Source organism: Micropterus dolomieu, linkage group LG17, assembly GCF_021292245.1.
Source record: "Micropterus dolomieu isolate WLL.071019.BEF.003 ecotype Adirondacks linkage group LG17, ASM2129224v1, whole genome shotgun sequence".
NCBI lineage: Eukaryota > Metazoa > Chordata > Actinopteri > Centrarchiformes > Centrarchidae > Micropterus > Micropterus dolomieu.
Window position 1 is genome coordinate 569,847 of NC_060166.1, and position 18,542 is coordinate 588,388.

An 18,542-nucleotide genomic window follows, 5' to 3' on the forward strand; every position below is an offset into this window, starting at 1 on the left:
ATGCATAGTGTTGTTTATTAAACCCAATTAAATGCTAAAACTGCTGCAAACTAATCGTTAAAACTCCTGAAAAAGTGTTAGTTCACGGTAGCCCATATAATTTGAAAATTGCAGAAATGTTAGTTGGCTATTCATTTATGTTATTTGTGTCATATATCTGTAAGGTTGTGAGTTACAGGCCATACACACAGTAGGCCTAGATTTGATGCCGCAATTCAAATATCAATTAATTGGTACACACACACACACACACACACACTCACACACACACACACACACACACACACACACGCCCTTAAACCCACTTCATTGACATTCAAATTGTGTTTTTAATGCTTGCAATCAAGTAATAAGTAAAATGCTTGGCTATATACAAGGTCCTGCGGGGACGGGTAATTTAAGTTCAAAAGCAGAGGCTAGATTGGGATTTGTGGTCACAGGTAAAAACCTCTTACTTTCAAAACTTATTCCTTCCTTCCTTCCATTCCTTCCTCCTTCAGTTTTGTGCTCCTAAATTAACGTTGTTTTTTTTTTTATCATATTATCACGCAGATCTGGGCAAAGGTTGTACACATTGTAATGAGAGTAGGAAGAACGGAGAGTTAGTAGGAGGCCAGCACCTAGTTTCTGCCTCCTAGTGTAGTTTATTTATCATAGGAGGTACAGTACATACACAGTGCACAGAGAGCAGGTCCCCTGCTCCCGATGCCACTGGTATGAGTGTGACTGATTAGTTTCTGTTTCTGATAGGTGCATGTAGACATGTTGTGTAAAGCACTTTGATTGGTCAGAAGACTAGAGGGCACTGTACAATCCATTTACCATTTGGAAGGCTAGGGGATGAAGAAAGGATGGGTTAAAATATTCTTTAAATAAAAACTTTAATCATGTTACTTAACAATAACAATAGGATCGGCTGTTGGTATATTTTTGTAATGAACATGACAGTATATAAATGATAACATTACTTACTCTGAGGTGAGAGGTCATGTTTGAAGTACTTTGGCCCTGCACAATACCACACCGCCACTGCTGGAGAGATGGACACCTCTGTTCCCCACTCCACTGATGATGCTGCTGCCCCTTCTTCTCCTCCATCTGCTGCTGATGATCCCTGGATCCAGCTCGGGCCAAAACACAAAGCCCCCGCAAACTCCACTCCATCTCATCCAGTCGGCGTTCATAAGAAGAGTGGAAGGCGTCTCTCCTCTGTTCTCCCATCACATGAAATCCAACTGAGAAATAGATACAGAACAGAACAGAAAGAGGAAACACTGGCATTGAAACATTTGTATTGAAAAAAGTCATATTGGTACTGAAACAAGAAAACTGAAACTTGGCTGTGAACAAGATTAGCCCTCAGAAGATTTTATATGAATTGCATAACAAACTCCTGACTATCTTGCGGAGCGAAGTCTGTATATTTTTAAAGAACAGGCTCCTGCAACCGACAGGAGCTGCTAGCCAGGATACGGCCGAGGTGACCTAAAGAAACCAGCTGCTGGAGAGCGAGGGACTCCAGAGGACTCCCAGACAGCTGAGGGTAACACCCTTCCTTTTGCAGACCAGGACCTGCCTAGGTGGGTCACATGTTTTTGTTATGGACAAGAGTGAAAATTAAGCCCATTGAAGCTCTTAACTAATCAAACCATTTCATTTAGAGCTGCTGCTATCTTGTTTCCACACCCTAATTGCGATAATACATGTATTTCAAACAAAAGGAAGGTAGGATAAAAAAAACTCTCCTCCTGGTAAAAACAGGACATGTTAACAGTGTTCACATCACAGTGAAGTCACACACATTTGTCTCAAACAAAACAGTTGTCCACACACACTTTCCTACAGTATGGAGGGATGAGGTGATCCCTGATAAAGTCACAACAGGGACTGCAGAGGTGGACTAAGGCACAGCCCAGGGTAAATATTTGTGTTTGTGTGTGAAGACAATAGCAAGCAGGGTGGGGTAGGGGCAGGATATGATGTGAGTGGGGAGTGGGTTTGTGTTAACAATGTGCACATTGTCTGCTCATCAGGAGGAAGCTCTCCAACTCCTCTAAATTTTAAAAAAAGATTCTGAAACCATTGTGGCTGAACGGTCAGTGTGTGGGTGTGAAAGCGTCCAGCCGACCATCTCTCCCATGCAGGCAGGTCCAAAAGAAAAAGAGGGTCTCAACGTGACTAAGGTAAAAGGTCAGTCTTGTACTGCGGCTGGAGCCAAAGAAGGGCTGGGCCTGGAATTAAAAATGGACTTGAGAGACCGCCAAGTTTCCACATTCTGCGGCTGAATGTGAACGGAGGGTGTTTTCTGCAAAAGTAGAGCAGATGTCAAGGCTGAGGGACAACTGTTTAGTTCCATCACCTGCAATAACAGCAGAGGATCACCTCCCATCACGGTTCACAGCCAGATCTGCTGTGCTGTGTCATCTGAATGTCTCCACTGAGTGCAATATGGTAAAGATGTTCAGCCTGTTAAGCCTCTCACCACTTCACAGTGAGTCTTTGAATAATAATTTGTGTCTGATATGGCTTTTCCACAAAAAAAGTTCCCATGATTAAAATCACGCCTACTCATTTTGTACCCTTTGAAAGTCCATTCTCAGTGAATGTGCTCTAGAGACGTTTCACATCACATTCATGTAAGTTGCATGGCTGGCTCCCAAACTAGATGTTATGTCACAAAAGAATCTTTTAGACTGTGTTTTAAACTGAGATTTAAGGTGAGCATAAAGAAACTTTCCCCCTTCAGCAGATGAATGTTAAACAAATGTCCAAACAGTGAACTTACCAATGTGTACTTCCACATCCACATTCTACCGCACCAAAGGAAGTAGCTGTGCTCACAGCGGGGGCATAGTGCTAACAGTACTGCCACCTCTCATTTGGAAACTCTTTGACCCAGTACACATTTTCCCAGACCTGGTTCGACAAGCAGTACGTAGCCAATACCAGATTTGCCCATGGCTCTGTGTCAAGCAGGGGGAGCCGTCTTCATGAGTCTGATCCTGGAATGGGACCTTCTGGTCTGGAGGTTGAGAGGGTGAGACTGAGCAGCCTGGGATTCCCAGCTGTGGTTGTCTCTACTATTCAGAATGTGTGGTGTTGAAGGTGGGAGCTGGGTACATGCTATCCTGACCAGCCCTGCGGCTCCCACAGAAAATGGCGACCAAAACATCACTGCAGCGGAGTGTCTGCCCCGTCCACCCCCAGGACATACTGTGATCACTGAATGTTGTTTGTGCTGGTTTGCACCCAGCGGGGAGTACATCACATCCCTACGGCCTTTGCCTTCAATTTTAACCATTAGCAAAGCCCAATAGAGTGCTGAGCATGTACGAAACAGAAATAGTAGGAGTAGTAGTCCAGTTGCCCTTCATTTAACCTTCCTAACTATGACCTGGATGTCTGAGAATCTTCACAGACATCGTAGAACTGGAGTTACATCAAGGTAACCACTGTTTTCATCCCAGGCCACTGTCTCCAGCGCTAGCCCTTACTTACTTGCACTTACTTCACCAGTTTATTTCCCAATTCAGACATGTTGTTGTTGCAGATAGGACCTCCCCTCCAGTGAGACGCTCCGCTGTGTGTGGCAGGTCAGACCCTGGCTATCTGCGCCCATTTGCTTGGGCGCGGGGATTTTGTGAATTAACAATTAACATACTTTACATTAATGTCCCTGAAATATTTCATATTTTATTTTTTTTCTACAATAAAGCTAATACAATCATTTTATCCAACTTTATGCCTGTTTTAACTTTTCATTGTAACCGTAGGTACATAATGCATACAGTATATAGGTATTATATAGGTATAACAAGTCTACTCAAAGGGGAGTTTCTCAGTATAATCTTACAGGGACTGTCAGTTGTGGTCCTATCAAGGCTGTGATGGAGAGGGGGTTTGTTTGTGAGTTGTTTGTCACAGTGCACTGTTAAAGCTGAACAGTGTACAATACCTGATAGCTTCTAAGAAATAACATACATGTCAATAAAAGTGTCCCATCAGTTTGCTATTTTTAAGACTGAACCCCAAATTACTCCACGTTGCACGGTAGCCTCAGTCATCAGTGTATGAATGTTTGTGAATGGGGTGAATATGACATGTAGTGTAAAGCGCTTTGAGTGGTCAGAAGACTAGAAAGGTGCTATACAAGAGCAGTCCATTTAGCATCTATAGTGTATGGGGGTACAACTCATGACAGAGTACCTCAGTAAATGTAAAAACCTAGCTGCTGCCCTGCTTCCGTTGTGTAATAGTGATTATAGGTCTAAATAAAATGCAAAAAGTGTGACCTTGCTTCTAAAACAAATAGTCAATGAGGATCATGACAATTTTGTGATTAAATATGGTGTCACACATACAACACAAGGTTGAGAAAACCTTTCTCTACTTGGGGTCACAGGTCACTTGTTGCTGATGACATTCTGTGTTTCCCTGTGTCAAAGTAATAACACTGTCATTTAATCAGCCAAACCCATAAATAATTCACCCAGGATCAGTTTGCTCATCTCAAGTAACTACAACACTCCTGGAAACCTACTGTAATATGCTAGCCTACCTGGCAAACAGGAAGGACCTACCACCTTATGTAGAACCAAACTTGGGCATTAAAAACACAAATTCAAATACCTGAACACTTGTGCAACTGAATATCCCAGAACAATTTATATGACTGGGTGGCATTTTGTGTGTGTGTGTGTGTGTGTGTGTGTGTGTGTGTGTGCGTGTGTGTAAAGGCTCTGGCCTCCTCTGGTCCACTGCTTCCTTCTCCTCAGAGACTGAAGTCGTCAGCGCTGTGGGATGGGAGCTCCCCTGGGGAAAAGGATAGGCAAGTGTTTCCCTCCTGCAGCAGGAAATGGGCGAAACCTTGCTTGGAATTATGACTCCAGCATTTTGTCGTGTGAAGGAAGCCACTCCTGATAGCACAGGCTATAGGTTTCCTGTTGTGGGCCAACAGCTTTGGCATCACATAGTGCTGTCATAGAAACTGAAAAATGCTAGGTCAAGAAGCACAGAGAGCCGTTCGGCTTTTTATCATAGTTTGTTACATAGTTACATTTAGGCCTAAAGGCACTTTAATACACTAAAGGCATGCAGGAAGGAGTAGTTATCACTTGCAAATCTCTCCCCTCACTCTCTTGTCAAGAAAAGCCTTAAACTTTTTTCGACTTCTGACAGGGGGCATGGCAGAAGGTTTGAGAACCTCTGGTGTAAGCCTACCATGTCCTGATCTCTCCTGTCGTGCTGTTTGCATAAATGCAATTTATAATTAAAAAATAAGTGATATTTTATTCTGAGATCTTTTTACCCTGAGAGTTAAATCAAACAGCAGCTTCATTTTGACATTCACACTCAAGTCGAGACATTTGTTTAGTTAGTCTATCGCCGTGAGGCTGTGTGCAAAACTCATTTCCCAGCAACACCCAGGATGCCAAACTTGGAAAATACTATCCAGAGTCATATCAGGGTTACTTCCACTGTGTTATAAAATGATTCAGCTCAGATCCAACTTCAAATGCTGCATTGAGGACATTCCTATAATAAATTTCATTAAAAGAGGATTTCGTTTCTTTGACATTGCCACAACCCAGATCTTATGAGGGCTTTACTCCAGAAGAAAGAGGACTGGATCTGGATTGAACTGGACAGGATAGGAGAACACAGGATGCTGCTTCATGTGCTGGGATGTGTGGGTAAGACTGATGAAGCGTTCACATGGTGTGTGAGGTAACGATGGGAAAAATGCCAACTGTTACGACGTGCAGGTGTTCACATCGAGACAATTTAACACGGTTGTTGGTCGTGTGAGGGTTAAAAATACTGTGCACTGACATACAACTCAACACACAGTTTGGGTTAAATTACTTTGAAGGACTTCCATAGCATAAAGGCAAATATATCAGAGCTTTCACAAAATTTCGTTTTCCAGTAGTAATTACACCTTGGATGTGTCGTGCACAGTATTTATCTGTTCACAACTGGTGATTACAGAATGTACATACGACATGGACTAAGCATTATTAAAATACTATGACACTGAGTGCTACCATATCTAGATGCCCAGCTAACTAGCTTCAACATTATCTGATATTTTCAGAGTACCTCCAGACCCTGACAATAGGCCCCTCTCATGGTAGAGATATTTTCATGTCATAGCAGGAAAAACACAGTGACCTTAGAGGACTTTTTCAACTTTTTGTTTTTTCACTTTCTTTTTCAGATAGATGAGACAACACTATCCATCTTAAAATGATTTTCTAATTTGGGGATGTGGCCATAGCAATGGTTCTGTTCTATTTAAGTGCCCTAGTAAGCCAAAACAGTTCGACAGTTAACCAGAATGCACAATACCAAGGCCCTGAAACTGAAGCAGCTAGTATTTATTTTCTGTGGTTTATCTACTGTGACATATCAAAATGTCTAAAGGGCCTATGACAAGACATATGAAGGTTAATAGAATGCCTACAGGCCGACATCCTGTTAGGGTAGCAACCATTCATATTCAGTCTGACAAATGAATGTCACGCTGACGAGAACTACTTGGAACACAAGGCTGCACATTCTGGCTGAATAAAAGACAGAATAACAGTGAAATTCACACAAGGTAATCTATTCATGTGATACTTCATTGATCCATGTTGAGGTCAAAGGTCAGGGTCCGCTCTGGATTCAGTGTTGCTCAACAACACTTCAGCTGGGTGTTTATTGACAAAGAAGCATGAAGCCAGGTCTAGATGAAGCACTCTCTAAAACACATTACCACCAGCATGTGTTAACTATTGCAGCAACTAAAGATGATTTTTATTATCTAAGAACCTGTTTAATAACCAGTGGATCGTAATGTGTAGAACAGACTTTACATGCCCACTGTACCTTTATTTGACAACAGTAGCCACTACTTTATTGATAAAGATTTGGCAAACAAAACCCATCTACTTTTCTGTAATTGTAATGGAGTATTTTTAGTGTGAGGTAGTACTACATTGCCTTTACTTAAGTAGCCTTAATGATCTGAATACTTCTTCCACCACTGACACAGGCATTGAGCTTTAGTTTGTGTTCCCCAATATCATCATATTGTCATAAGGAGTTACTATAAATACTATTATAAAACAAAATTTAAAAAACTTAATGACTGATTTAGAAAAGGCTTATGTCCCCATTCTACCATTTCTAAATCACAGCTACCACAACATAATCCAGTACGTAACCTGCAGGAGAGCCAAACAGAACTTTCCATCTAGAATATTTACAGTCCATCTATAATTCTGTCCTCTGATTGTCCATACTGTAAGGTTACTATGTTGGTCTATTCTGTACACTCTGATCTATTTCCTGTCTGTCCATCCTGGCAGAGGGACCCCTCCTCTGTTGCTCTTCCTGAGATTTCTTCTATTTTTTTCAATTAAAGGGTTGTTTAGGTAGTTTTTTCTCATCCGAATCAAGTGTAGACTGTAAAGCCCCCATGAGGGAGATCTGTGATATTGGGCAATATAAATAAAATTTGCTTCACTTGAAATCACTACAAAAATGTACATATTTGCACTCTTCCATCTAGTGGTATCTAGCCATGCAGATACCAAAAACAAAAGGTCCATTGTTTTGGGTCAGAAGCAGAAATCCAAGACAGATATCTCCAAACCTGGACAAAATAAACTAAATTGGTACTACAGTAAACACAGAATAGATTATGTTATTTTGTAGTTATTTGGGTGAAAAGATCATTTAAATCATTCTGCTTTCAAAGTACATTAGCCCAACAACAGCATCTCTGAAACAACATTTTTAATAGTTGAAATAAATACTCCATTACATGCATGATCAGAACACTTTAAAATACTATGGGAAGTCTGGTAAATAGTGTAAAACCTATGGCACACACTCACAGCAGCTTTTACCAATTAAGAATTCACACGTTGAAAAAAAAATAAAAAAAGAAGCAAGCACTGAGACGCTCAGATCACTCTTTCCAATCTCACAAAGCACATGTAATCGAATCAGCCAACCATAGGTTCACACAGCGAGGCTACATCCATCATCAAGGCTAGTGTTTTCACCAGAGCTGAAAACTGAGGTAAACTTTTCAGGTTTGAAGGCTGCTGTCTGTTGGTGAGAGTGGGCTGTCAGCCGAGCCCGGGTCAGGCCCAGAGCGGTCAAGTGGACCGTTTCTAACAAGATTTGAGTCGCATCCAGCGCAACACAAAATCCTGCAGCGGTTGTAGTGCTCCTCTGCATGTCAACCGCATGAACAGACCCACAGACAGCCTTCTGCTGATGTTACTCTGACTCTAAACCTGATGAACAGGGATAACCCAAGTGAGTCTCTTTGGTACGTCAGAATAGGACAGAGGGGACTGGAGCTCGTGTTGCCTCTTCCTAAACTAATTCACAGAATGAGAGTTGACTGGCGGCAGAGTCCTTGGAGAGGAGCGTTCTCTGAGCGCCTGTGTGAGCAGAGTGCAGCCGTCCGAAACAGCACACGCTGAATTACGCAGGCGCTCACGGTAGTCTGCCATTTTGGAGCTGCTCTCTGGATGCTGTGCAACGTCCCTGAGGCCCTGAGTGAGGAGGACACAGGCTGAAACCACACTCATGGCCCCCCCTAACACTGCAGTCTGTACCCCCTTCCCTTCAGTGGAGATACTCGCAGCCCTTCCCAGGAACTGAGGCTCTGTCGCAAACCCGACCAGAGCACTGACAGCCTGGACCAGAGCGGCACTAAAGAGGACGCAGCGGTTCCTGGTCAGCTCACTGGGCTGGGTTTTCACCTCCTTGACACAAGCCAGGAAGGCTGTGCCGCTCATGCTCATGCTCTTGACACTCAGTTTAAACTGCTCTTTTGCAAAGCGGTCCCTGGACCTCTCGCTGGCCAGCGACGAGATGTCCGTTAGATTCTTGAGGTTGGTGGAAATGTTCTGAGAGAGCTCGAGGAGGAGCTGGGGGGTGAGGTCTGGCAAGGGTGTGACTCGGAGGACGCTGCAGCTCTGCTCCACTTCGTGCCGGCAGCGGGTCACCTTGTAGCGGTCCACCAGACCCGGCAGGCACGACTGTGAGCCGGGGGTCTCCACGGCAGCCAGGTAAGCAGCGTGAGCCGAGCACTCTGTCAAAGACACCACCAGGTCGGCCATCTCCAAGAGGCGGTCCCCCACCTCGGTGAAGCGGCCCATGTTGAGCTGGCTCTGAATGTCGTGGGTGAGAATGGAGAGCTCTTTAGTCCTGGCGATGACGGTGTCGCGGCACTGGTCAAAGGTGTCGGCCACTGCCACACCTTCAGAGGTCATGACCGGCCTGGTCTCACTGGACAGCAGGAGGAGGTCGGCCACCAGCTGCATCTTGGCCTTACATGTGTCACAGATGGAGGAGAGATGCTTCCTCTGCTGCAAACTGCCACTGGGTGTGCTGGGTGATCCCTCGCTAGCTGATTTGCCAGAGCCACCACTAGCCATAATAAGGAGGGGAGTGGAAGGGAGGGGGGGGGGTCAAACAGCTCCTCTGGAGGGGTTAAATTATTTATAGTTTTCTGCTGCCTCACACTGCATTGTACTGTTTAAGACATTATCAAAATAAGCCTCACCCCACTGCTTTTTACTAACTCTTTTAAATAACAACTGGCCAAACAGTCTTCCTAAGCGTCATTCAGAGTACTGGTGATCAACTGTACATTATGTTAACACACAGGACGTGTATTCTCAATGTAAACATGTAGAACGAGCAAAACTCAACTACTGAATTTACTTATGTTGAAGTGAATTATGATAAAAGCCTAAACTGTGATCTAGCATATTCCCAGTTATCTGCCTTGGTTATTAGTAATTTTACAATGTAACACAACCGATTTAAAAATCCATACAACTTCTGAGTAATCAGTGTAATAAGCTATATGCTCTTATCTTGACAAATTAATTTAAATGCCCTGAACACCATATTCCAAAAAAGTCTATACGCTCATTGTAGTCCCAGGTTTTCGTGGAACAGAATTCACAGGTTGTTGAATTAAAAAGGAAATCACACACACTGCAGTGCTGCCAAGGTGCCTTCTAAAGGCAAAGTGCAGATTGAGAATTAAAAAATAATGTCAAAAGCTACTTATCTTTTGACACAAGAACACATTCCCAATTGGAATTACATCTGCTGAACTGCCTCTGTGCTATTTTTGTAACGTAGGGTTCCTTCTCCGAGGTTTTTTTATGACTATAGCCAAGAAAACAAAAGCTCAACATTTAGTAGTTGCCCTTGTCAGTCTTTTTTTGTGACTGTAATCAACAGGATATCATTTTGTGTCCACTCGCATCAGAGCAAGTAGCCTGGAAGCGCACCGAGATCTTCTCCGACTTGTTCCCAATGAGTTTGACCGGCCTGTCGTACTCATGCTGGATACAAACGGGGCAGCACCCGGGCAGCTCTTTTGGACAGCGGGAAGACCTGCCTTTCCCTCCAGCACCATCATTTCATGAGTCCTCCCAAGTAAAATCCACCGGAAGACCAGACTTTCCAACAACATAAACACCCTCAGTCCACTTTCAACCTCTTCTTTTTCAAACAGAGTCCTGGGTTAGAAGCTAGCAGTTGCTCCGGTCGCTTCGACTCCATATACATCGTCCGTCTGTCCGCCCTCCACCTCCTCCTCTGCGTCTTAGCTCGGGACCAGATGGTGTGTCGCCCCGCATTTTCTCTGTGGGGACTCCCTTCTCATAGCCATATCAGTCGGTGGTCTTTAAACATTTAACTCACTTGACCTGGCACGTCCCACGATCAGCGAAACCGTAAACGTAGCTGGAAAAGGTGGCCGTTATTCCCAGAGATTCAAAGTCGTGCTGCGCGCTCCCGCTGCAGTACTATGAGGAAGCAGGGAGGGTGTGGTCGCGGCTGAACGGCTACTGGACCGAGCAAAGTTGTAGCAACAGAGCAGCGCAAGTAGCCCTTCGCTTAAAATAAACTTTTCACCGTGTCTGTGAACTGGTTGTTGTCTCAGATTAACGACGTCGCAAGGGAAGTTTCTCGTTACACGATAGCCAAAGAGCTCCGACGAGTTTTACGACTGCTTTTACTTTCAGGACTGGCTGCTGGTCTGCCATGAGCATGAGACGTCCCTGCTGCCGTCAAGTGAGCCGCTAGCCCAGCTACTTACAATGACACCGGATGCTTGGGTTTTCAAAATAAATCATGAGCTGGGAATATAGAGGTCTTTTGGGAAACTGGGGCCATATTACAGAAACTTCCTAACCTGTACATCCTATCCTAACTGCTTGGTAACCATGGTAATAAGGGTTAGGAACTGATTTAGGAATGATTTAGGAATGCCATTACAGATTAACAGTTCCTAAGTCAATGTTCCTTTCCTGATTTAAGATAGGAAAAGTGTAATACAGAAGCATCCTAGCTTCATAAAATCTTAATAAACAACAACAACAAAAACTCCTAACTTTAGGATAACTGTTTATGTTATTTATTAGTTTCTGACTGATGGGGGAAAACATTCCCCAAAAACTACTGTATCTCTGAACTCTCACACGTAGGCTATTCTCTGTGACCTCCTTCTGATAACTAATGCAATAAGTAAAGTAATGTTGTTTCACTGAGCCTCCCCTGAAACTGTTTGGAGCCCCCCAAGGGAGATCCGCCTCACACTTTGAAACCCCTGACCTAACATAATGTAAAGGCTTGATGTAACAAAAGTAGGCCTATTCTAATGCAACTGTTTGATAGAAGGAGATCATTAAATTCAAGAAATACATGAAAAACATGTTGACATTAGTCCGCAGCCTTTATAATTATTATTATTAATTTTTTTTACATTTGTTATTAACTTTCCCGAGAAGAGTAGCCCACGGGTTTCTGCCGGGGTCAGTCAGGGAGCACAGGAGGAGCCACCAACGGTTTTCCTCTGCTCTTTGGACACAACAGTTGCCTTTCTCTTCATATCACTTGTCAATGGATTTATTTTCTTTTTGACAGCATCAATGCTCCGCCGGATGCCAGATATGCAGAGGTGACTGTGTCCGCTATTTTAGCCCACTCTCTAATATTTAATACCCCGAGTTAAGTGTTATGTGAATTTGGATTTCTCGACGGAGGTTACCAACACCTCTAATAGGTGTCATTTACACTGGGGACGCTGGGGACACCACCACTTTTTGAAATGGCTGATTTTGTCCCCACCACTTTTTTAAAGCATTATTTGTTAAAAAAGTGTTCTGAAATATAGCTTGTAGTTAAATAACAAGTGAAAATGCCTTTTGAAAGGTTTATTTGCACATTAAGAAAACATGCATTGCAATTAAACTATAGAGGAAACAAATGTTCGTTGTCCAAAAAAAGTAAACATGCTACTGATCATAAAATCACCCCAAAATGTGCATGTAGTAATCAGTAATTTTAACAGCTGCTTGTCACAGTTTCTTTTAGGCCAAGTTTTCCGTTCTCTCCCTGTGAACATGAGGAGGGAAGACTAAACCATGCATAGCCAACATCATGTTGCCTCAGCAGGGATGATATTACATGAGAAATGTTGATTTACAGGAGAAACTTATCTGAAAGTAACACAGAATGCCTGAGAGCTGCACTACTTTATATTATATTATATTTATATATTTTGAAATGTCACATGCTAGCTACCTGAATTTTGTGTTTCCTTTTAAATAAATAAAAACATTTCCACCATAAATTGTTGCAGAAACATTAATCAGAATGCAGGAAATGAAGTGTTTAATGATCAGATTTTTCTGGGGGAGGTACCTCCAGACCACCCGCGCCTATATCTCGGCATTTAGGATTTCTTAACCTGAGATAAAGTTAGTTAGGATTTGCTAATTGGGAAAAATCATAGACTCTTCTTATCTTAAGACTTAAGGGACTTTCTGTAATACGGCCCTGGAAGATGTGTGGGTGTAGTGTCTACATTTAAAAACATGGATGTAGGTATAGGCTATGTTAATTGTTGCACACTCCTTTTCGGTTACTGGGTCACATGGTGGCGGTAGCAATTGGGGATATAACCTGTTCAACAGTTAGTAGGGACTAAGAGTAGGGTGGTGGGTGGGTGAAAGCCTAAGTTTTTCTGATTGCTGTTCAGACTTTTTATCACATTTTACAGGACGTCTTCCGGTTGTATGTAGTTTGGACCTTGTTGGATGCTGTATGGATGCTATATCACCTATCTACCTGCATCAAATGCAGCCATTGGATGTTGGATTCTTGGACAGTCAGTGCGTCGAGCAGATAAGTCTCTTTCTGTTTTTAGCTACCAGTTTATAGTGGAAAATATTAGATAAGTTAGAACACAAATTCACAGATATTTGATAGGGTGATTATTGTTAATGTTTACTCTCTAGAAATTATACTTCTTTAGGCCCATGAATGAATGATTCAGTATTTATTCTGGCAGCCTCAGACACTTCTGAAACAGCAGTAAGACCTTAATGTTGGGAAGTAAAATCTAATAGCCTATATGATTGAACCATTTACATTTACTAAAATGTTCTGAGGGATTTGGGGACTTGTGACCTCAGAATTTTTAAGATCATGGCTACGGCCCCGCTTGCAGGTAGATTTTTAAGACAGAGCTATTACAATTATAGCTGCTAAAGTCAGCGATGTAGGAAGTATTTGAATGTTTTACTAAAGTAAAAGCTGCAATTCCACTGTGTAAAAATCTGTACAATAAAAGTCCTGAATTCAAAATTATGCTTAACTAGAACCAAAAGTATTATGCGCAACATAAGTCAAAATTAATGCAGAGTGAGCTCTTACAAACAGTGATATATTATATTGTAGGATTATTATTATTACTGATATATTAACAAGTAATGTGCATTTTATTGTTACAGCCGGCTGAGATGAAACTTATTCATTGAAACTGCTTCATACAGCTGGGTAGTTTATAATATAGCAAATAATCATAATTTATAATGTGATTATATATGTTGGGTATAAACCTTACTCCATATCGGATATTTCTGGCTAGTTTGTGTACAAACTTTATTTTGACAGTTACGTCGGATGTTGTATTGTTTACGCTGACGTCTTCTGACTTCTGCCTCTCAAGCACAAGCGTGCTGCTTGTCAACTACCGGTACTATCAGTGTCGACTAATCCCGATCCCGGCCCGGATTGACTTTAAGTATTCTATTCCAGTAGTTGTATAACAGGCTACAAGTTTTGATTGTCGAGATGAACTGATACACCGAGGGAGTCAGAGGAAATAAATGTTGTGATCAAGCAGCAGGCCAGGCTACATGCAGCGCTCGTTTAAAGCTCTCTCTTAAAGAATAGCTAGCTATGAATTTGTAAGGTTACATCATCATCATGTTGTGGGAACACGGGCAGAGCAGGCCATTGCTTAAATTAGAAAACATCTTGACAGACTTGGTGTAGGAGGTACAGGCCTATTAATCTTTTTAAATGGCACACACTTGAGTAAAATATCTACTTACATTTGCACTAGGCTAAATGGGAGTTATTTCACACACACACACACACACACACACACACAGTTACACATTTTATGTTTGGAAAGTTTAAATGTCACAGATGCACAGATAACTCCCTCTCAACACTGCTCCATATAACCTCAGAGTTTTCTCATGGGAACCTAGTAACTGTTGAAAATATGACATCCAGTTATTATCCAGTTAATAAATGCAGATGTTGATTGTATCCAATCATATGAGTTGTTGGGAAATGTATTTAACTGTATTTAATGGGCCACTGAGGAAGAATCAATCAGTGTGATACCAGAATATCACTGGACACTCACATGTGTTGTTTTCATTTTCCTACAGTGCTTTATCAATGGATTGAACAGTTGTTAGCAGTTGTTACATTTAAAAGTCCTGCTTTCAGAATTGTAGTAGACTACAGAAGTATTATCAATATATTTATGTAAAAAAGTGTGTTATATATTATACAATAATATGCATTTGAAGATAGTTGAGGTGTAGCTATTTTTAACTCACAGATGTCACTTATTTTGAATGACCTCCTCCCAGGTCTGGGCTTGATTGATAGCCTATGTATCTTTGAATACGTTGCGCCTGTAAGGGCAGGATAACTTACACCTTCATCATTCAAATCAAATCAAACTTAATTGTCATATGTACAGGAAACAGTTGTCACAGAGTAAAATGAAATTCTTATTCTGTGAATCCTGTCAGCAACATCCAACATTAATGAAACGATACGAAAAGATACGTAAATAACAATGTGCAGAAAAGTAGAGGTGTTGCGGGCCTTCCTGTTGATGCTGCAGCGCTGTTAAGGCTGTTCTAGTGATGGTTTTGGCTGCTGTCACCACTTGTTGGAGAGCCTTGCAGTCCTGTGCTGTACAGCTGCCAAACCAGACCATGATGGAGATGGTGAGGATGCTGTCAATTGTACATCTGTTGAAGCTGCTGAGGATTTTGCTTGGCATGCCAAATTTCCTCAGCCTTCTTATGAAATACAACCGCTGTCGGGATTTCTTCACCAGTTGTGTGATTCTGTGAGTCCAGGAGGAATCTTCAGATATGTGAACACTGAGGAATTTGAATGTTTTCCCTTTCTCCACCACAGTCTCTCCAACATGCTGTGGTGGGTGCTGTTCCCTCCTCCCCCGTGGGTCAGCAACCATCTCATTTATTTTACTAACGTCAAGGAGAGGTTGTTGTCCTGACATCACTTAACAAGGCCAGCCTCCTCCCTCCTGTATGCTGACTTGACACCCCCAGATATCAGTCCAATGATTGTAGTATCATCAGCAAATTTAATGATACTGGTGTTGTTCTGGGAGGCCAAACAGTCATGGCTGTAATGTGTGTAGAGCATGGGACTCAGCACGCAGCCCTACGGAGTTCCTGTGTTTATTGTCTTGGATGTGTGATTTTTTCATTTTGACAGACTGGAGTCTTATTATCGTTCTTATTAGTACATAGAGTACAATATTCTAGGTGAGCAGATGTTTTTGGTTATCATCCAACATTGGCATCTTGTACAATATCTATGCTGGGGCTGAAACAATTGATTAGGTCAATCAATTAATAGTTAAAGGCTTATATCAAGTAAATATGCCAGACATTCCCAGTGTAAACCAAATCTCTTTGGGTTTTGGACCATTGGTGTGTAGCATAAAATGGACATACTCATTTAATGAACAAGTTCCTAAATTTTGTACTGAGTACCAAGTACTGAGTTTGACTTTCTTGTTTCTTAAACTGTAGTTTCAATTAACAGAGGTTTCCAACATAAAAATAAATAAAATAAAACATTCAACTTTGCAAGTAAAAGTAAATCCAACTTGAATTATTGCTGATGGAGAAAGAAACTGGATTGTTGCAGTAGCAGACAAAAGGCCCCTCTAGAGAAATTATTTTTGTTTAAAGATGATGATGTAAAAGCATTCATTAGTGTTTATATTATACGCAGTTAGGATGGATTGACTAATACACAAATGACAAACAGAACAATAATACTCAACTTGAGGTGAACAGGAATAGCGTATGTTTTCTTGGTAGAGAGTAAATTTGATTTATTGTTTATTTCGTGGTTGCAAAATGTAATATCAGTCTTTTCCAAAATTATTTTTAAGACTAAGATAAATAGATTCAATAAATTTTTTATTTTGTACATAAGGCATGATGCGTGGTAACCAACTCTTTTCTTCTTGGTAGGATGTTGTGATAAACACGCTGTGAATGGATGTGAGTTGTTGTACTGTCAGTGGGACTTGCAGCTGCACAGGGCACAATGCCATTGGGTGGAGTCGGCCAGAAAGGAAACAGCTCTACAGTTTGTGTCAGTTTCTGATCTCCAAGACCCCATTAAATGTGCTGACCTTCACACACAGTGTCTCAGTAATATAGCCACATGCTCACTGAAGGAAAATAATTGTCTACTAACGTTATGTTCAGGATTGTAGCGGAAAAGTTACAGTAAGACTAGTGCATTCTGTAGTCTGACCTTTATGTTATCATCTACTGTTTCCTGCCTGTGGACACGATGAAAGCTTCTTCCTGACTCTTATGGACATGTTTCTATCATTATGCTTTTAGACATTATTCACACACAAAAGTGCAAAGAAAAGGATGTAATTTTAACACTGCAGTACAAAAATATGCTCTATATTGGCACCTTATCTAAAATGATTGTTTTTGTCTGGTTATATTTTATATTTTTCTCATTGTCAGCAAACCCAAACCAGCAATGAATTGATCCGACTAACAAGTGTTGTCTGTGCATCCAAAGCCTGATATCTTCTACCTCTGCAGCAGAGCACTGCTAGAGAGCGCTCCTCTGTGCTGGAGCTACATTTTTGTCCAAAAACTATTAAAACACAATGAGCCACTGTAGCACTGGGTGACATGTTCCTTCATTTCAATAACACACACTGCAGTTGATTTTGACACAATACCACATAAACCGCCCTGCTACTGGAAATAATCACTGAAGCCAATGTCTCCCCTCTGGTCAGCACACTCAGATACAAGTAAAGTTTCATCCCACAGGCCATTACTGTAATGAACGGTTAAAACAGTTATATAGTGCCAATAAGCCTATTTCACTAAAACATACACTACCTAGAACTTATAAATGACATAATTACATTTGTGGACAAAGTATTCAGATCCTTTAATTTACTACAAAAGTTTTGCATTGAAAATGTTATTAAAACTAGAATGAAAAATGTCCCCTGTAACTGTTACTCATGCATCGATGTAAAAGCAGGATTTTACTGCTGTAGTTGTTGAGGTGGAGCTCATTTTGAACTAATTTGCATTGGAGTGCAACTATTAATCATCATGAATTCCTCTGCTGATTATTTACCGCAATAATCGATTGATTGTGAAAAAAAAAAAAAAAAAAAAATCTAAATATTCTCCCTGAGAAAAGCTACCAACAGCCCAACAACAGTCCAAAGCTAAACATTATTAACACTATATGCAAATGATTCAAATAATTAAAAGCAGCAAAACTTCACATTTGTGAAGCTGGAACCATGAAATGCTCTTGCATGAAAAATTACCTAAAAGATCAAAATAGTTTCAGCTGTACTTGTATAAACTGTTGACTAGTTTAATTTATAACGAAAAATCATATTTCATAAACTCTTCATGTTTTGTGTGTAAGTCTAACGCTATTGTAAAAGTACAATATTTCACTTTAATATGTAGTTGAGTAGAAGTAGAAAGTGGCATGAAAAGAAAATACTCAAGTAAAGTACAGCCACCACAAATTTGCACTTAAGTATTTGAGTAAATGTACTTAGTTTACTGTCCAACACTGTCTAAAATACACAGTTTTACAACACATATAATCCGTCATTGTGCATGCTGTATATAGAGTACTGTATAACCACCTGCTTCACGTTGCTATTCAACATTTATATCTTTGCACTATTTGCACTGTTTGCAATTTACAGAAACGTGTTGGTAACTGTTGTTTTTATATATACACCTATTTTGTCAAGGCATATAATAGTGGCATATAAATTGTTTGTTTTGTTTTGTAGCTTCATATTTCTATTCTTCCTGTTAATCGTGTAAGTCGGGGGGGGGGGGGGGGGCTCGGGG

General features: G+C 41.2%; 1 protein-coding gene across 1 annotated transcript; it reads right to left on the reverse strand.

The window, feature by feature from the left end:
- Positions 1-7,770: 7,770 nt before the first annotated feature.
- tlnrd1 (talin rod domain containing 1) lies at positions 7,771-11,150 on the reverse strand. The gene has a single exon (XM_046073708.1). It carries the CDS (start codon positions 9,444-9,446, stop codon positions 8,382-8,384), a length of 1,065 nt encoding a protein of 354 aa, XP_045929664.1. The 5' UTR covers positions 9,447-11,150; the 3' UTR covers positions 7,771-8,381.
- Positions 11,151-18,542: the final 7,392 nt, after the last annotated feature.

What these genes read in the sequence shown, in the direction of transcription:
- tlnrd1 (XM_046073708.1), bottom strand. Translation starts at nt 9,446, where the DNA reads ATGGCTAGTGGTGGCTCTGGCAAATCAGCTAGCGAGGGATCACCCAGC.